The following is a 20300-nucleotide window of genomic DNA, read 5'->3' on the forward strand; positions in this document are numbered from 1 at the left end:
GGACAAATCTTGGTTGTTTCTTTCAGTGTTGTCTGAAAATTTCAAATCATCTCTAAACTGTGTTGTTATATCAAAGATGACTTAACCAGTCAGTACCTTCCTCTCCAGCCGTTATCTGCCAATTTGAATGCTGCAGTTCAATTATTTGGAGTGAGTTAGCAGAAAGAATGACAGCATTCACATGTCAGAAATTCTCATATATAGATATTATTATCATTCTTACTATGGTCTTATCAATTCTTTGACAGGAATGCTTCACTGATGATGCTGAAAGTATGGGTACTGTTACCACATGGAATACCTATTTCAGATACGTTACCATCCACAAAAACTTGATTTTTGTTCTAATTTTGTGTGTGACTGTCTTCTTAGTTGAGGTAAGAAAATCTATGCTTGATGTCATGTTACTACAAATGATGTTTGTTCAAACTGCATTCTTTGTGATAAAAGGATAAATGGATATAGCATCAACATTAGCTCAAGTATAGATTGCTTATTGGCAGCTGCTGTTAAATGATATTGCAATGACTTTTCTAATCTTTAGATGAGCATTTCTCACTGAAGATAGTGATTAGTGCATGGCAGCAGAAGACCCACCTTCTCAAATTATCTCAGTTATTTTCTGCTGCATGTTACCATAAATAAGAGTTGTTGCCCTATGCACATCTCTTGTTCACAGTGAATAACCTTCCATTTTCCATTAAAAGATATCTTTGCAGAGTTTTGGGGAGTTAACAACAATAATTACTAGAGGTTTTTTGATGAGCACATCCATAAATTCTGGAGAATTGCTTTCAAAAATGTGTTAGTAGCTTTGCTCCTAGTGAAGGAAGAGTGGTAAGGCAGAGCGCTGAATGCCTGTGATGGCATTTAAAGATGGATGGGGTGTTCCTGCAGCGTGCAGAGAAGACTTTTTCCAAGTACAGTGGAAAACGCTGTCAGAAAAAGTGCTGAAGAACATTTGCCTGATCATGCGAGTCTGACTATTTTTCTTATAACAGAAATTGCCTACTTTTTGTCTTGTCTCCAAATTTAGGAGAGACTTTTAGCATATATACAGAATCTCATCGTGTCCTCTATTACAATTAATATCCTAAATCAAGTGTTTTCTGAGGGAAGGAATGTGTTTTGGAGAGAAGACTGGGAGATTAATGAGACCATATTCATATGTCAACTTATAAAATATGGTACCAATTTTTCTTGGCATTTTTCAACATGAGCTGAAAGAAGAGAAGAATCCATTAGGAATATAGTACTATTTTCTGGCTGATTGTGTCAGTGAAAGGTTTTTAGCAGTTCCGTGGTGGCACTCAAACTTCTAGTATCATCAGATTTGGAGAAGGATATGATTGGTGGTATCCTGAATTAGCACTAATGTTATGTTGGAGGTGATTTAAAGTAGTCCTTCTGGACCAGGAATAAAGCCTAGAGCTTGGACCAGGAATAAAGCCTAGAGCTTAGACCAGGAATAAAGCCTGGAGCTTAGATCTAGTTTGAGATCCCAAATTTTCTGCAGAAGCAAGACAGTATTTAGATGTGTAGCTGTTCTTACCATGTAAGTTTTATTTTCATGGTAATGGAAAATGGCTGTGTAAACCTACAACAGCAAAGCTGAATGTGAGTTGTAGGGGAAAAGGAAATTTTAACTTAGAATTATGTCAGATTTATCCCTGTATATTCAGCGTCCATTTCTAATCTTAATTACAAATTTTTGCTTTTAAATTAAACTAAAACCTTTTTAAATGATTCAAAAGCCTCATCTTCTAATTGAAGAACAAATCTTATGACAAAGAATGTATCCATCTAAGTTAAACTTCCTAGTGTGACTATTACTTAAGTAAAAGCCTATTGATAAATTAATGGGCCGGAAGATATTCAGTCATAGCACAGACTATATAACCTTTAGCAAACCTCTGTCCCTGAGATGAAATACCAAGTGGTTACGTCACCTGTGCTGACAGTTTGTACCCTTCTAACCTTAGACAAGGAAGAGAGGCTAGCGATGAACAACATCCAAGTGCTGAACTGAGAGAGTGGTGACAAGTAAATTGAAAGTGAAGTTTTGACACCCTTCAAAGCTAGGTGAGACTATTGTGGAAATGATAGAGATACTATTTTAGATTTAGAATAGATTGTTTTATAGTGTAGGTTCCAAGGTGAGTCCACACAGATCACCATAAATAGGGCATCAGTTGTAAATTCTTCCTAGATTTGTGTGTGTGTGTGTGTAGCTCGCTTAAGTGGCTCAAAACTGTGTTTCCTAGATGTAATACCCAGAGACTAGGGTTGCTGAACTGGAAGAAGACCAGTTACGAATGGAAACATATAGAAAGGCTTTGTGAAGTTATTCTGTCACAATATTTTCTTCCTTCAACTTCACAGCTGAAAAAACTCCTCTGTTATGAGGAGTCAAGAATTCTGTTGGGAGATGTAGAAAAATTATTGTGAAAGAAGCATGATCCTTACAAATGCTTAAATTCAGGACATCATGGTCAATCTTGAGTTATTTACTGTAAGATCTGCAAAAGTTAGTGGTTCCCAAGGAGAAGACTTCAACTATGTGCTGAGGTATTATCGCAATACATTCCTGTACCAGTGCCATAAAAATATATGGGAAGAGGATCATAGAAACTATGTTCCAACCCTTAGAAAAAAGATCATAGGCAGAAACAGAGCAAACTGAAATGTGGTGGACTAGATGAAGATCTCCAGTGTCTCAGTGGACAGGTAAGAAAATGAGTACAGAGAAGCTTCTGTTGAGCACTGAAGCATCTCACAATAAAAAGGGTTTAATTCCACTTTTTAAAAATATTAAAATAGGTTATGTGGAGAGTTATGTAAAACTAGCACCAAGCAATATCAGACAAGTAGATATATCAAATGTAGATATCAGCTAGCAAGAACAACAGTGCAAAAATAAAAGTGTTAAAGGTTTGACATCCATATTTGAATACCTGCCTTTGAAAATATTGAGAGACTTACTCTTATAGGGCCATCAAGAAATATTAATCTTAAAAAATGAAAGTATGTTAAAGCATACAATGAATGTTCCTTGTCATTAGGAATGCATTAGCAAGCCTTTGTTAATAGTATGGTAAAAAACAATAAAAGAATATTTAGGCACTTGAGAGCCTGATTGTAATACAAGTCTAAATGTAGCTTTCGTGGTGGGATGCTCTAAATGGTTTCTGTGGAAAGAGGAGCAGATATGACAAGGGTTTTTGCTTCAGGGAAATTTTACTTCCATCCATTTATAATGGTCTCTATAAACAATTATAAAGTCAGTGAAAGAAGATAAGTAAGAAAAAGTACATAATGTGACAATACAAAAAAATTTACTCTGTTTTCTTTGGTCACAGGTAGCTGCTTCTCTTGCTGGGTTATGGTTTCTTAAAAAGTAAGTAGTGGTGATCATTTATTGAGAAATTGGGGTCTCCTTTATATTGATTTTTGCTATAAATAATTAATAAATTCTGCCAGAATTCTATATGGATAGGCACTAGCTTATATTCAATAAAATGGTTCATAGATGGGTGATCTAGATACTTCATGTAGGTGGTATCTTAAGCTGGTACTTCTTTAAATGCTAACAGTCAAATGGTTTGTGCCTTGTTATTGAGCACATAACAATGCACGCAAGACTTTTCCTGGGTCAGCTCACTCTAGAGATGCATGAACTTGATTATCCTGAATACACTGTGGTTCACCGCTGACTTGCAGAGGTGCCAGGTGAGACATTTGCTCAGGAACATTTTAAGGGAGCAGTTTCTGTAAGACCTCATTTGTACAATTTCCTCTACTCACCTATGAAAAATTCCCAGAAGTTACAGGGTCAGGCAGATGAAGCTTAAAGCATACTGAGCAGTGGTATGGCTTTTCCTGGGTTAATGCTTTTGATCCCTGTGTTTGTCCTGCAGCACTAAGTCTGTATGTTTGAGTATAGAAAGCATGTGGTGACTTAGGTCTGATCTGGAGGAGGAGGGAGTTTTGTTGATGTCCCCTTACAATAGGTCACTAAGGCCTTTGATTTTGATTTTTATAGTACACGTAAAGCATGTTACTTCCATAATAATTCACTTTTTTCAACACTTAACTATTTTTGCTGGTTAAAAGAAGTGGTTGCGTTTTGCTTGATTAGACTAGTTTTGTCAGAGATTAAACAGGTAGTAGATTTGCAAGAAACTACTAAAGCAGTACATTTTCACAGTAGTTTGGAGAAAACTGTCGGGAGGGGTCGTAGTTATATACCAATGGCTTAGTTTCCATCTTGGTAAAACCCCTTCATTGCACAATTGCAACTAATTGCAGAAATTACTACAAATGCTAATAGACGCCTGAATCACCAAAGTTATCTGAGGAGATGAATAAGCCATTTATTGCCTTGACCCCTGAACACACACAGAGTAACTTTGTCTTAGTGGAACATGGAGTATTTCATATTTTGTGTTTCATACATACAGGACAATATTTAAAAAATGACTTGAAATATATATAACTAACCATTAACATAGTTTTAAAACAAATGAACATTGCAGTACTATTTAGTAGAGAAAAAACCACAATTTCCAGTAATGCATTTATTTTTAATTTCCATCACACAGGACAGCTTTGAAAGCAAATGCAACACAGTCAGAAAACAGTACCTCTGACAAACCTCCTGTGATTGTCACTGACACTAGCACCTACTACATCATTTATATCTACGTGGGAGTGGCAGATACTCTGCTTGCCATGGGAATCTTCAGAGGTTTGCCCCTTGTGCATACACTTATAACAGTGTCTAAAACTCTTCATCAAAAGATGGTGCACGCAGTTCTTCATGCACCTATGTCAACATTCAACTCGTGGAAAGCAGGTAACTGAGATGGGAACTGATTGACTCATGTATGGGTTTCATTTCGATTAAACAGTTTTCATTCTGTTAAAGGATACTGTTGCTTTCCATTTACTTTTTCAGTCAAGCTGAATGTTAAAAGTTTGCCATGTAAAGTAATTTGTGAATCTTTTAATGAACCTTGATTGCGCTTTGTGATATATTTCAGTTGTCAATTCTGCTTCTGAAATATCACCTTGTAAGTTGGAGAAAATTAACTGTTTGAGGCAATAAAACTAGAATAACTTCTAATGAATATACTTTGTCTAAAACTGCAATAGAAAAGATATAGTCAGCTATGTGGTGAGTGACAAGGAGTCAGGTGTGGATGATAAATAGTGCTTTATTTCATGAATAGTCCTACTAAAATGGCATAAAACATCAGTGTGAATAATAGTATGCATATTCAAATTTGGCTCTGGAGTTGATAGAGAATTCATTATATAACTGGTGCAACAAGTTCCATCTCCTGCTGTACATGAAATTCCTATCCCATACCCTTCTTACTGGTGCATACTAGATTACAGGAGACACTGGTAAATGACAACACAATATAGGGTTTCTCTTTAATTTTCCCATTATATTCTTAATTCTGTTGTTACCTGGTGATTAATACAGTAATTCTGCTCAGAAGGTAAGAAACTGGTGTGCAAACTCATACAAATGCTGATGTGCAAATTATCTGTGTATCAGCAGAGCCTGCTGCATGAGGGGTACACAGACCTTATGTTTTTTGTGCCTCTGCTTCAGTCCTGTTTAATTATGTTTCTTGGGTTTTATTACATCTTCCTGGGTTTTTTCTGAGATTCCAAGAGCCGAAACAGAAGTTGTGGAGCCAAATTCTTCCACAGGGAAAGAAGCCATAGCTCCACTAAACTGTAATGGAATTGCTTGTACTAGGAAAAATCTTGTACTTATCCTTAATGTTTTGTATTCAGAAAATGTTGGACTTTTTGTTAAAGTAATAAATGTAGGATTTTGGGGTTGTTAAAATGTTTGACTTTTTCTTTTTTGTTTTTTTTTCTTAATCCATAGGTGGTATGCTTAACAGATTCTCAAAAGATACTGCAGTACTGGATGACTTACTTCCACTTACAGTGTTTGACTTCATTCAGGTTTGTAGAATAAAAGTTCTAAATTTTGCTGTCTCATAGCACTGTAAAGTTTCAGTTGTACATCATGCAGAAGAAATCATGTTAATAAGAAGAAATAACAACTGGAATTAATCTCTTTTCCTTTTTTTCAGTCTGTATATCTATTTACATAGCTGCTTATCTTGTAAGTCAATTTCATTGCTTCTTTTTTGAGTACTTGCCTGTATGTGTATGTCCACTGTTTGTGCAAACCACTTTTAATACTCAGGCTCAGAAACATTTTTGCCCTGCAGACCCCTACAGTAGAAGTATCCCTGCTGCTGCCCACATTCAACTTCAAAGGTGTAAAGGGCATTCCTCAGTTTCTTTCAGTTATCTTGGCTCAAGTTTAATATTTTTTTTATGCTATCCTTTGATTGCATTCAGCCATTTTCAAGACTTTACCTCTGTCGTGGTTTAACCCCAGCCAGCAACTAAACACCACGCAGCCGCTCACTCACTCCCCCCCACCCAGTGGGATGGGGGAGAAAATCGGGAAAAGAAGCAAAACCCCTGGGTTGAGATAAGAACGGTTTAATAGAACAGAAAAGAAGAAACTAATAATGATAATGATAACACTAATAAAATGACAACAGCAATAATGAAAGGATTGGAATGTACAAATGGTGCGCAGTGCAATTGCTCACCACCCGCCGACCGACACCCAGCCAGTCCCCGAGCGGCGATTCCCTGCCCCCCACTTCCCCGTTCCTATACTGGATGGGACGTCACATGGTATGGAATACACCGTTGGCCAGTTTGGGTCAGGTGCCCTGGCTGTGTCCTGTGCCAACTTCTTGTGCCCCTCCAGCTTTCTCACTGGCTGGGCATGAGAAGCTGAAAAATCCTTGACATTAGTCTAAACACTACTGAGCAACAACTGAAAACATCAGTGTTATCAGCATTCTTCGCTCTGAACTCAAAACATAGCACTGTACCAGCTACTCGGAAGACAGTTAACTCTATCCCAGCTGAAACCAGGACAACCTCCTTAGCCTCTTCTGTTCCCAGTTTACTAGCATCACCTTTAATTCTTCTCTTTTGTTGAATATATTATTGGTTTTTCTGTCCTTTTGTCTTCTGTGGAAGCTCTTCCAGGCCTGCCTTATTGGGTGGTTTGACCCGTGATGATGTGGTTTCAACTCTCAGTGGGCAGTTCTGCTTTCCCCATCCCCCCTTCACAAGTTTGACAGCCTAATTTTGTCTTTTATCCTTCACATCTTTGTGGCTTCCCCTGAGTCTCTGGGATTTAAGCTGAGTCTGTCAGGCACTGGATAACTGTTTGCGATGGAGGAGAGCTTTAGATGACTCTACTCCTTGAAGGAATTTTACATCCCTCAGAATTGTAGAATTGCAAACTTTTTATTTTTTGGATGGAAAAGCTTGTTTCCAGCATACCTCCTGGGAAACTCCATACATTGCAAAATCTTGAGTTTTGAATGATCTTCCAATTCATCCACACTGAAGAGAACATTGAAGAAATACAGAGATAGAGGCAATTCCAGTGTTTCTCAAGGAGGATGCCTTTGTTTGCTCCCCATCCTGCCTATTCTGACTTTGTGCCTCTGTGTGAATACCAGCACCCCTCATTAGTGTCTCACCACTAATGCTGCAATGCCAGCTTTTCATCATACAGAGCTGGTTCCCAGAACATTTAAAAAATAAAAGCAAATCTTCCCTGGTCCTCCTGTTCCTCTCTACTTTTATTTAGGAGATATGCAGGCCTGACTTAATCAACCCAAACGCTCTGCTGCACAGATTGCCTGTCTCCATCTGTGAGTTTGCTCTGCTTTACAGACCCTGCCAACATGACGGTCTGATCAAAACCAAATCCCTTTCCCTATATCTTTGTTAGTAATTGATAACTTTGGCTCATGACTTTAGAGAGGCCAGTGCAGCTCCACATGAAGAGGTTCAAGGACATTACAGCTCTACTTCATGTCCTGCTGATGTAATGAAAATTTGCTGAATGAGTAAACGTGGACATTGACACCTTGTTTGAATCATTAATATCATCTTTGGTGTGATCAGGATTCGCTACTGTCTTTTCTGGTGTGGCCATTTTGTTTCTGATATTTTGGATCTGCCATGGGGATGTTATTCCAAAATTATTTTAGTTAGCCTGTCTCTACATTTCAAACTCTCTACAAGAAACTGACTAGTTTTTCATGTTTTCAAGGATAAGGAAAATCCCTAGATTTGGCTTCTCTGTTCTGATGCCTTTCAGAGGTTAACATATGCTCTAATGTCCCATAGGTTCACCTCTATCTCCTCAGTCTCAACTGCAGAGGCTCCTGAACATGCATGATAAGCTGCCCTGTCTTTCCAGGTTCTTCTGGTGAAGATCACTGAATCTACCTACTGTCTTGAATGCTTTTTACCAGTCATCCCTTCATAAAAAATTCCTTCTGATCCTCCGTAGATTCAGACTTGTTTGGCAGCTTCAGACTTCCATGGACTCTGCTAATGAACAAAGTCAGATTCCTCTGAAAGATACAGAAAAGTTATACATATTACTTTCTCCTTCTGTGCTTATTATCGCAGAGTCACGGAATATGGAAGGGACCTCTGGACTTAGGACCTGGGACCTCTCCAACCCCTCTGCTCAAAGGAGGTTCAGCTAGAGCAGATTGCTCAGGGCCACGTTGGATTTTGGGTATCTCCAAAGGTGGAGACTCCACAAGTTCTCTGAGTAACCTGTTCCAGTGTTTGACCATCCCCACAATAAAAATACTTTTTCTTACGTTTAAATGGAATTTTGTGCATTTCAGCTTGTGCCCGTTGCCTCTTATCTTCCCGCTGGGTGCCATTGAGAAGAATCTGGCTCATTTGCTCTGCACCAAGTACCTAGTGGTGTTTATATAAATAGAATATAATTTTTAAATATATAATTTATAAAAATTATTTGCATATATACACATATTTTTAATTTATATAAATATAATAAATACCATCAGATACTTACACAAAGTGATAAGATCCCCCTAAGCCTTCTCTTAAGACTAAACAGTCCCAGCTCTGACAGCCTGTCCTTGTATGTGAGATGCTCCAGTCCCTTTATCATCTTCAAGGCCTTTCACTAGACTCACTCCAGTATGTCTGTATCTCTCTTGTGCTGGAGAAACCACTCCCGATACAGTCTCACTGGTGCTGAAGAGAGGGGAAGGATCACCTTCCTTGATCTTCTGACAATGCTGCTGCTGTTGGCCTCCCTTGCTGCAGGGGGATGTTGCTGCCTCATGGTCCACCAGGACCCCCAAGGCCACCTCTGCAAAGCTGCTTTCCAGTCAGTCAGCCTCCAGCCTGTGCTGGTGCATGTGGTTGTTCCTTCCCAGGTGCAGAGATCTACAGAAAAGGTTAGCTTCTAAAGGTACTGGGATGCCTAATTCTGAGTCTGGTGGAAATGAAGGCTTGGTCTCTGCTAGCCTTCGGTTTATGGTTGCATAAATTCATCCTTCTGACTTCTGAGCTTTTCTCAAGAATTTGACACAAAATTTTAGAGCTGGTTCTTACTCCCTCTTCTATGAGAATGAACTGGTAGATGACTCTGGCTAACTCCTTGTTTAGGGACACTGCCTCCTTCTCTGTTGCAGCTGTGGATGTCATGATGTAGTTTTTCTTAGGAGTTTTATGGGGATTAGACATATCAGGAGGCCTTCCCTTTCAGGGAGCAGGGCTTTTCATCCAGGATGAATGAGGCTTCAGGGTGAAAGAGGCCAGAGTTACTCTCCAGTCACTGGGATATACCCAGTTGCCCATAAAAGAAGCAGTGGTATCAACCTTTACATCAATGACAAGAGATAGCATCTGTGATGTTTTCTCTGACAGCCATCTGACCTGCTTCCGTACATCTTGGGTATGAATTGTAGCCAGCTAATGACTGCAGTAGCATTACCGCTAGTTTTAACATCCATCTGAGTCTTCTGCTGGTGCTTGCAGTGGGGTCATCATTTCTTGAAGATCTTCATGTGAGATGCTGCTAGCATATATTACTTGTCCCTAAGGTTTAATATAGTCACACTCAAAAGGTCATAGTGAACTCATTGGACATTTATATCTATGGTCATGACTGGTTTTCCCTAAATGATAAACCCCCATTGGTTAACCAGATTGGCTGCTACAGCTATCACCTCCCCGAACCCTTGGTGAAATGCTGTCTCTACCACCAGTTGCATTTTCCAGACTGGTGACACAGAGGAAGCACTAGAACGTGTCTTCCCATCTTGGCCTCTGTCCCAGGCCTGAAAGCTCAGCACCTGGGGTCACTGCAGCGCAGCATTGTGGCTCTTAACTGGGCTGCATGAGCCCTCTGCTGCCATTCCCTGACTATAGGCCAATGTAGCTAGCTTGTGTGTTGGGTTTTGCTACTGTCTTTTTTAGAGAAGGTGTCATCTTCTGTTTGACTTTACACTTATTTTGTGTTTGGAGTTTATGTGGAGTAACACAAATTTTCATATCGAACTTTTTAGTGAAGTAACTGTTGGACCAGCAGTGAGAACAATATGGCATCATGGTGGGCTTTGCAAAATTTGAGTAAAAGATGGAAACAGGAATTAAAACAGTCACTGTGTGACTGTGTAATCTCAAGTAAGGAGAGAGCTGTATAACTTGGCTCAATATCAATTGAACAGTTCATTCGCTTCTTAACTATTAGAGATACAAAACTATTAGATACAAAACTATTAGATACAAAACTATTAGAGATACTAAATTCTGCAGTTTGAAATAATGAGTAAACACAAATCCATTCTTGCATTGCTGCAGACAAGTGCTATACAGCCTGCACAAGTATAACCCGGGTGTGTCACCATTCTTTTAAGAGAAATGAGGAAAATAGTGAAAGAAATCTTTAACTAGTTCAGCTGTTACAGTAATTTTTTTTTCATAAACTTTGATGCTGTTATTGCCTTGCTCAGACTTCTGATGAAAAAAAAAGATAGGAAACCTGGAACATGCTTACCTGTTCATGAAAGACCTCTGACTGGAGTACTGGAAATTTAAATCCTTCCTTGAATTTATGTGGATGTAGTAGCAAAAGCACCAACTGCAGGTTTCTTCCTAATGTGAAATTGGTTTTGCTTTCCATCTATTTCTTTGCTGACTGGTCATTTGCAGTGATGTTTCAATGCAGTGTTCATCACTGTGCCCCAATTGTTCATTTGCAGTTGCTTTAGGCTGATAAGTTTGCAGTTTGAAGTAGTTGTTCAGTGTGAAAGGTAACACTGATAGAAAGCAGAGCTTTGCTATTCTGTGTACACTGATATACTTGATTTTCATTAGCTTTAGGTATGAGACAAAAACAGTCTAAGTGCTTAAGGTGCTTCTAGAGTAAAGATCGAGGCCTGATTTAGCTAAATCTGTCTGGAGCTACTGAGGACGAGGTCTTACGAGAATGGTCATAGTCTCTGGTGGTTAAATAGATTAACTCTGGAATGATTTTTTTCCTTTTGATTCATCTGCCTCCTGAAACTGCTCATTTTTCATACCACAAGTCCTCTTACGACTTATTTCCTGTCTTCTGATCAGGATGAATAGTAGTGCTAGTTTCATATGTGGGTTACAGTCCCTTGAGCAAGCGATGATGTGTGACTTCCCACTTTTTCTGACCCTTAGAAAAACTGCTTGGCCAAGAACCTGCAGGAGACTGGCACTCCCCTCCTGACAGTCTGGCACACCTAGTCCAGACGAGGTGGCTGCAGATATTGCAAGTGTTGTTCTTACAATTTTAACTGGAGAGTGAGTGCCTAGCTGCCATTGTTTTTGTGTGGCTTCATAATTTAGAAGCCTGCAATACTGGTTGTACTGCAGAAAACACTTCTTCCGTCTCTTAGAAAAGATGGCAGCTTTTTCCAACAGGTTATGGATCTGGTCTCAGTTATTCATGATCTTTTCATGGAGGTTTGTTCTCAGCTGCAAATCATACTTAGCGCTTTATGTTTGTTGAAACAATACATAGTTGCCATGGGAAGGAGATTCATCACCAATCTCTAGTCTATAAAATGACAAGTTTACTGTATCAATAGTATTTTTCTTTCATTCTACAGTTAATACTGATTGTGATTGGCGCTATAACAGTAGTCTCAATATTACAACCCTACATCTTCCTGGCATCAGTGCCTGTGATAGCAGCCTTTATTGTGTTAAGGGCATACTTCCTCCACACTTCTCAGCAGCTGAAACAACTGGAATCTGAAGGTAGGAGCAGCAAAATTGGTAGACTTCTAAATCCACAACAAATCAATTGAGAAGTGATTCACCCTTTCACCTCTTCTTTGCCTTTTCTCTTGCAAGATGCCATTGTCTCTGGGAGCAGAACACATATCTCCTTAAAGCCAGTGCTGTTACTGGTCCAGCCAATACTGAGTGCTCTGCTGCCAAAGAGCGGTGGAGAAGATCTTTTTAAAGCTAGGCTTTATCACCACTGCAGCTGAAAACAAATAAAGTCCTGACATATAGTTTTCTTGAGAGTAAATGTAACTTGAAAAATTGTGGTCAGACTTGGTATGTGCCCTATGAGTTTGTTTCTTTATAAGAAAAATTTAGAATGGATATATCTTGATTGCAAAGAATTCTTATTTCTGAATAAATTATTTGACTAAATTTCCTTCCTCTCCCCCCATTAAGAGACTAACACATTCCCAATAAAATGGAAAACCTCATTTTGAATTGTGGGTTTGCAGATCAGGCACTGTCGCCTGGCTTTTCAACAAACTGGCAGATCCTCAGCAAATCAGTCCTGAATCTTAAACCCTGATGATCATCATCCCTTTTACTTAAGTGTAATTCTGAAGTTCCTCAGAACTAAATCTAAATTTCTTTGATGTTCACAGGGATACAGCATTGGCTCACCACTTTTTATGTAATGCAAGATCTGCTTTAAATTACCATGTCAGTACAGTTGAATCCAGAGCATTAAAGTTCTCTGTCTGTGCTAAAAAAACTTCACTTGATGGAGTTATCAGAATTGCAAGAATTCATTTTGGTTGGGGAGGAGCCACCTTTCTCTTGTGGCATCTTACAGCAGGCCAGGAGCTTCCCCAAGTAGTATGCTAACTATGAAGAATTAATGTGATCCCTTCCTGGCAGTACACTGAGTGGAATTTCAACCCATTCATGCAAAGACTCATGTTGTATATCCTGTGCTAGGATTACTTCAGCCATGTATTCCAAAAACGTATGTAAATTAAACACTGACAATAGTTATACTGCTGTGAGTTAGAGCACAGGGCTGTGTATTTGCATTATATCAAAGGTTATTTGCTTATGAGTGCTTATGATGTTTCTAATTTAAACACTCTACAGCTCGGAGTCCAATATTCACCCATCTTGTTACAAGCTTAAAAGGGCTGTGGACACTGAGAGCTTTTGGGCGGCAGCCGTATTTTGAGACCTTATTTCACAAAGCCCTGAACCTGCACACGGCAAACTGGTTCCTCTACCTGTCAACACTGCGCTGGTTCCAGATGAGGATAGAAATTATTTTTGTTGTCTTTTTTGTTGCTGTGGCATTCATCTCTATCATAACTACAGGTACAGTAACTTTACTGGAGTACTGAAATGGAAGTCTTCTGCTTCTGTTTAACAGCTCAGCTTTCGAAACTTCTGAGGGAGATAAACCATTGCAAAATTTAGCATACATTGGAGTCACTGATTTAAGTATGTCATAATAGTAAACACAATTTAATTAAAACAGAAATTACACCATTATATCTGCAATCTAATGTTATAGAGGACTCATTAAAAGGATTAATCTGAATATCTGAAGGGATAGAACTTTCCTTTTCTTGACTGTAATTGCTGTAAAAGTAATTTTTCGTGTGTTTTAAACCACATTAATGTAACCACGTTAGTGTAATGAGTAGCTTGGATGTTGATTATCATCTGTATAGCTCAAAAGTTTTTTAGTAAATAGAAGTTAATGTTCCTCTTATTTGCAAATGGCTAAGACATGCGAAGTTGTAATGATCTTTTAAAGCCACACCAATAGCAGAAATAGTCATCCAGTTCTCTAATTCCCAACCCACTGACCCATTTTCCAATGTGAAATTTTGCAAATTGCATTCAAAGTCCCCTTAAAAATGGCTCACCACTGTTGGTAAACCCAGTACATGAATGAGAATCACTCTATACCTTACTGTCTTACTTGTATTTGAAATGCTGCTGGTGGCTGGCCAGGTGTAGCCAGTCTCCAACAAGCAGAGAATAGGAGAATAATGTCCCCCAAGTGTTGGAATAATTCAGTTCTGTGGAAAAACTCAGCAGATTTAGCTACAGATTACTTCAAATACAGTTTTTAATTCACTACACTTTTGTTATGTATGTTTTTTGATTTTGATTCGCAGGCATTATTCTCCCTCTTCCAAATATTACACTGAAATTTGTGTGCAGGATCTGGATGCAGTTTCAGTACTATGGTTGCTGATGAACAAGAATTTGCTGTTTTGTGAAGGAGATTTTTGGTTCTAACAATATCCAAATTTCGTTTGATCATACTTCAGTGTTGAAAAGTGTACATTTTGTCAAATATTGTATTGTGTATGAAATGCTATCCTCTATTTCTTGTATAAGGATCTCTCCTCATCTTAGAAAAAAAAAAATCCCACCACAGAAATACTTCTGTATGAAAATATGCACCTACAGTACTTTTTTTTACAATGGAGACTTTAGTTCCCCTAAAATTCATAGGGAAACAATACCTCCTGCTGCCCTTCTCATTTTTTTACTTTGTGCGCTGAGTAGTTTGGGTTTTTTTAGGAAAACTGTTTCTTGTGTTACTGTTTTTCTGGATTTGAGAAAAGGAGTTAGAAGCACTTTTTAAATATGTGAAAATTTGTCATCTTGCCACCATTGTAAACTTTACTGTTACACACTAAATTCCTTTTCTTAATCTGTCATCTTTCAGGAGGAATATTTTGCTTTTATTGTTTACTTCTATAATTACTCTGTTAAGAAGATGTCTATAAGCAAAACAGGAGGAAGTTTGTTGAGAAAAGCCATAGAAGAAGTTGAGAATCAGAGAAAGGCATTTGGCTTAAATTCTCAATTCCCTTTAACACATAGTGAGATTAAAAATCAACAGTGGGGTAGTTTAAATGCTTATATTGCATTGTATGAACTCATAAAGGAAAATCCCTGGAAAATCCCATGTTTGTTACAGCATGCAATTAAAGCAAAAGAATTTATATCTGCATCTTTGTGGAACAGTAAGGAGAACATGTCCTCTATTTGTCCAAGAAATGAGAATGTAAACCAATGCAACTATTTTGAATTTTAAAGTTGTTAGCTGTGGTGTTTTAGTTAGATAAGAGTCATTTCACAGATTCATATGTGTTGGAAAAAGGAAATTGAAATCAAGATTGCAGAGGCCTGGTTCTGTTTACAGCTTAAGTACCAAGATGCAATTTTTTCTTCTGCCAAAGCAAGAACAGGGTTTCTAGTGAATTCAGTGCCAAAGCCAGGTGTTTAACTGATGATTAAGCTCTCAGTCCTTTGTATAATTAACAAATCCATGTTTTCCCCATGAAATAAGAGGAGAGAATGTGAACATGTATTTTAAGATATACATGCTAATTTTCTGATTTCTCTTGGCTTTTCATTTGCATATAAATTGAATGTGCTTTTCTCTCCGCAGGTGATGGACCAGGTAGAGTTGGCATTATTCTTACTTTAGCTATGAACATCATGGGAACCTTGCAGTGGGCAGTAAACTCAAGCATAGATGTGGATAGTTTGGTAAGCATAAAATGCACTGTGCTGTGCTTTCTTTTGAGGAACTGCCTTATTTTGCTGATTATGGGTGTTCAGTGAGTTATTTTCAGAGTTTGATATCAGGTAGATGTGTCAGAAAGTTCCCCTCATACCTTTCATAGCAACCTACTGGCTTTGGCACAGCACAAACTGAATTTTTCTGCGATCAGAAATTTTCCTGGACTACAATAGGCAACAGCAAATAGTTGCATTTGAGGATTTAGATTGCAGATGTAGCAGTGATGGGAAAACTTCAAAAAGGCTTGGAGTTGTTTTGTTATGATTATATACCTTACCAAGATATATAATATACCTTACTTGGTCTACTTAAGGGCTTTGCACAGCACATCACGATGGATATTTCTGAGCTCCTTCCACGCAAAATCAACAGTGATTTAGACTTGTCATTTAAAAAATCTATAATTGGGGCAGACAGTGACAGTGAAGGAATATTTGCCAGTTTGACGTATTTTTTTTAAATAATTGATTCAACTACCCTCATCCTGAAGAAAATCCTTTAGAGCCCCAAAACTACGAATTAACCACTTACAACATCTAATCTCTTGTTTACGTGTGTGACTGGTGATAGTCCAGAAAGCTGACTGCCATTCAGGGACACATTTTTTCCCTATCCACCAATTGTTTTATGCTGACTCTTTCTTTACTTGTTAGAACAGCTTGTCTTGAAGGGCAAACACTTTGTGAAAGGGCTTCTTTGCTGTAACTGCAAGACATGCCAAACAGCAGTTGTGTGACTGATGATGAAGTAAAATGTGCCATTGGTAAGGCACAACAGTGACAACCTTCAGTCAGCTCTCATTTGTAAACTCCATCTTAGCCCGGTAAGGCATAATGTGATTGCTTTAAGTATAACAATCTGTGTAAGAATCATGTACACATATTAAACAGCTTAATACAAACTGAAGGTGTTTCACAAGAGCAACGGAAAGTCTTACTGTGGGATTCAGAGCGTGCTGGACACACTACTGTTTTAATAAATAACTTCCCCTTTTTAAAATACAGTGATATTAAAATGTCATCTATTAGTAGCAATAAGGAAGTAACTCCCTTTCCCCTGAAAAGAAAGTCTCAAGTTGCTTTAGATGTTTTTGAGTACTCTTCTCTATATTAAGACAAACTACTGCACTGGTGCACCAGTTATATTAATGATAACCTTCTAAGGTACATCAGTTTGTAAGTGGATCCTCTAGACTTCTTTCAGCAGTGGATAGCTGCCCACCCGCATCCCATGGATTTTTAGGTATCCCAGATGACAAATTAATAGATATTGCTGGCAGGATGGTTCTCCTGACATTCAAAAGCTGCTGCTGTGCACAAGCAGATAAGAATAGCTTCATGGTTTCAAGATAATAAAACTGCTTCACTGGGTGATGCAGATGTATTATTTCCCACTCCTTGTATTCTCCACATTTTAACGCTTCCTTCTTTAAAGTCTTTTACAATTATTTGGTTATAGATGTCCTGCAAAGGCTTGCATGTATGCCTGACTTTGTACTCTATTTGGTTATACTCTATTCTTCTCTCAAGGGGTACTTTGAAGCTCCCCACAGGACCAGGTTGACTAGAATTGACACATCTCCATGTGTCTCCAGTTACAGATACGCACGCACTGCTCTAGATGACATCACTCTTGCCCTTCCTTGAGCAGCTGTGACATCCATGCTTACAAGCCTGCACACAAGCATGCCTGAGTGTATAGCGCATTTGTAGGTAGCGGTCTTTGGTTGTCAGATAAGCTGGAGTTTTCTGCAAGTGGTTGAAACCCATGTCCAAAGGCCTAGCTGCTGTAATTAGTAGGTAACATTAAGCTTGTACTGAGTTGTTTTACAAGGTATGCAAGGTATTTATTTCAGTGAAATAAATGCAAGCAAAAGGACAGGAAGGCAGGAGAATAGGAAAGCAGGATCACATGAAGAAGGAAAAAATGTACCAGAAGAAACACTGGCTAAACAGATGGGTAGGTGGCAAATTTGACTTTATTCCATACAATCTCCTTCTTGATCTTTCCATGACAATGGCATACATATTGAAGAAATCTGACTTTCTAGGTTGGATTTTGTTTTTACATACACAGATATTCTCTTTGAAGCAATTTCTGTTGAACTGGTTTGGCTTTAACTGAAAAATCCCCATTGTCTTTTAATACCCTATAATGGTTTTGGCATTTCATTCTCTACAGCCCTGGTACTTTATCTGCTCTGCTTTTTTTTTTTTTTAAAAAAAACATATGTGGTCACTCTGACAGCTATCCATTGTTTCATTTAAAGCTACCGGTTAGGCTAGATTTATCTTTTCACTTTGATCATTTCTGCTAATATCCCTTTAGCTGGTTTTCAGTCTTTTTCTTACCCCTCCAGGCAGTCTTGTAGTATTTTTAATTTTTTTCCTTCATAAGGAAATAGAAAATAAGTTTTCCAGTAAGTGCTGCTTTCACAGATAAGCAATGGCTAGTCCCGGTGGACTGTTTCAATGCTTTATAACGTCCTCCTTCACTGATGTGTATCCTGCAGTAGCAGTGCTATAACTGGGAAGGACAATTCCTTTTATCAGGGAAAGAGAAAATGCCATGCTTTTACTGTTGCCGAGATTATTTATGTAAGGAGATATAAAAAGAATCCCCCAAAGAGATATTAAAACCACACTTGCTAAACCTCACAGTGCCCCACCCTGTACATCAGGGATGCTGAAGAATTAAAGCAGTACATGGTAGAGAAGAGGACCAAAGAAAAAATTAGGACTCTGAAAAATAATGGTGCTTTTACAGCTGGTTTTCATCCTTTTATTTTCCTATGCTATTTCTCCTTTAACCTGTTCAATTGGTATTTTTTTTTTTTTAAGTTGGACATGGTCTTAATAAGCTTTTTACTACTGTCAGCAGAAAACCTGAGAACACTGTTTATTTCCAAAGTTTAAGTAGATTAAATACTTGACTGTAAAATCTGCATCAGAATGACAGTTCTCAAAGAAGTGAGGTGTTGGTCATCTGGAAGGGAACAGAATCAAGAAAAATCTTTTAGAACGTTTCCTTTTCTGCCCGCAAAGCACTGTGAGAAAGAGCAAAAAATTCAGGTCAAGTTTGACATGAACTAAATATTTCATTTTTGCAGTTTGGAAGAGGAGTATATGTCCTATAAGTGCACCCAAAATGTAACAGCAGAAGATGTAAAACCTCAGTAAAACCACATGGTCCACCTGCATTGATGCAGTTTTTGCGGTGACTTAATGCACAGGGGTTTTTTACAACATGAGCCATTGGACCAACCTCTCATAGGGTCTCTCAGCTGCAGACTGCACTTTCCAGACAGCATGTTTTTGAGGAGATGGTGTCTTGCAACATGGTTGTGGAATACTATGCGTGTCTGGTCTGGAGAGGGTAACTGCTCTCTTCCTAGCCAAAGAGAACATAGGGCCTGATGAAACTAATTTATTAGATTACTTGTAAAAGAATTACTTCTTCCACTTTCTGGAAATATATATTACATAATTATATTAAGAATTCTCCTTCAACATTAAGAAGAGTTTAAGTGATATTAGTGAGAAAGTAAATTAAAGAATTTGCCATGTTATTAAAATCTCAGTAAAATACAGTTAGGCAAGGCTAAAAATAGTGTATTATGCTCTAGACATTTTTAGATGGAAGTAGTAAATATACTCCTTTATTCTAAAGCATTAGTTAAAGAATGTGAATATAGCAGCCACATTGCTGGTGGGAATAATGGATAAGAAACTTGCTGTCACCTACACTATACCTGTCATTATGAATGACAGAAGATTTCTACCTGTGAAAAGAAGAATAGATATCTTTGTAAAGTGTTACTGACATTTATGCTGCATTCTGCCCAGATCTAAATCATAATTCAAATTACAGAACCAGGAAAGCATCCTTTTGAATTGACTTAAAGTATTAAGCTGTCTAAAATATCTGCATATGTGATGTGACTGATGAATGTGTCAGGGGGAGCTGGGACATAGTGATGAAATTTTCTGTTGTAATGGAAGGCTCTTTGTCCAGCTTGCTTCATAGCAGATTTAAGCTACTGTGTAATGGTAGGATCTCTTGGGCAATTATAGGGAATCCCTGCCTGTACAAACATTCACAGCTCTTGATGAAGCCAAGAAAGACCCTTCATTTCTGAAGTGGCGATACTTCTATAAGGATAAGATTTCTGTAAACAAATGTACCATCAAACACCGATAAAAATAAATGCATGGTGCTCATTGTGGGATTTACTATAGACAGTCAGACAGGAAGAAAATTGTCAGTCTGATCTAGGTTTTCCTGTTTGTATCACCAAAATGAGATGACATTCATATATCAACATGATGATGACCATGCCTTTCCATCTTGCACAGTAGTTGAGATGGAAATTGTAATCGATAGCCTTGGATGTTAGCATGCTTTTCAAAACTTGTCACAATTGTGTTTCACAATGCTGAGTTGTAAGGTCTGAGTACAGAGTACTCTGAGTACAGAGTAGAGAACGAATGCTAATAATAAGGCCCAGATATTCCTGGATGCAGTAGCT

At 38.2% G+C, this 20300-nt stretch overlaps 1 protein-coding gene across 1 annotated transcript in view; it reads left to right on the top strand.

The window, feature by feature from the left end:
• CFTR (CF transmembrane conductance regulator) overlaps positions 1-20300 on the top strand; it is an 84570-nt gene that overhangs the window by 42562 nt on the left and 21708 nt on the right. The window contains exons 15-21 of the mRNA XM_052790940.1: positions 249-377; positions 3360-3397; positions 4602-4855; positions 5909-5988; positions 12051-12201; positions 13309-13536; positions 15638-15738. Of these exons, the coding sequence (XP_052646900.1) occupies positions 249-377; positions 3360-3397; positions 4602-4855; positions 5909-5988; positions 12051-12201; positions 13309-13536; positions 15638-15738 (981 nt within the window). The remainder of the gene's footprint in view (positions 1-248; positions 378-3359; positions 3398-4601; positions 4856-5908; positions 5989-12050; positions 12202-13308; positions 13537-15637; positions 15739-20300) is intronic.

The sequence above is a fragment of the Harpia harpyja genome, chromosome 6 (genome assembly GCF_026419915.1).
Source record: "Harpia harpyja isolate bHarHar1 chromosome 6, bHarHar1 primary haplotype, whole genome shotgun sequence".
Classification (NCBI taxonomy): domain Eukaryota; kingdom Metazoa; phylum Chordata; class Aves; order Accipitriformes; family Accipitridae; genus Harpia; species Harpia harpyja.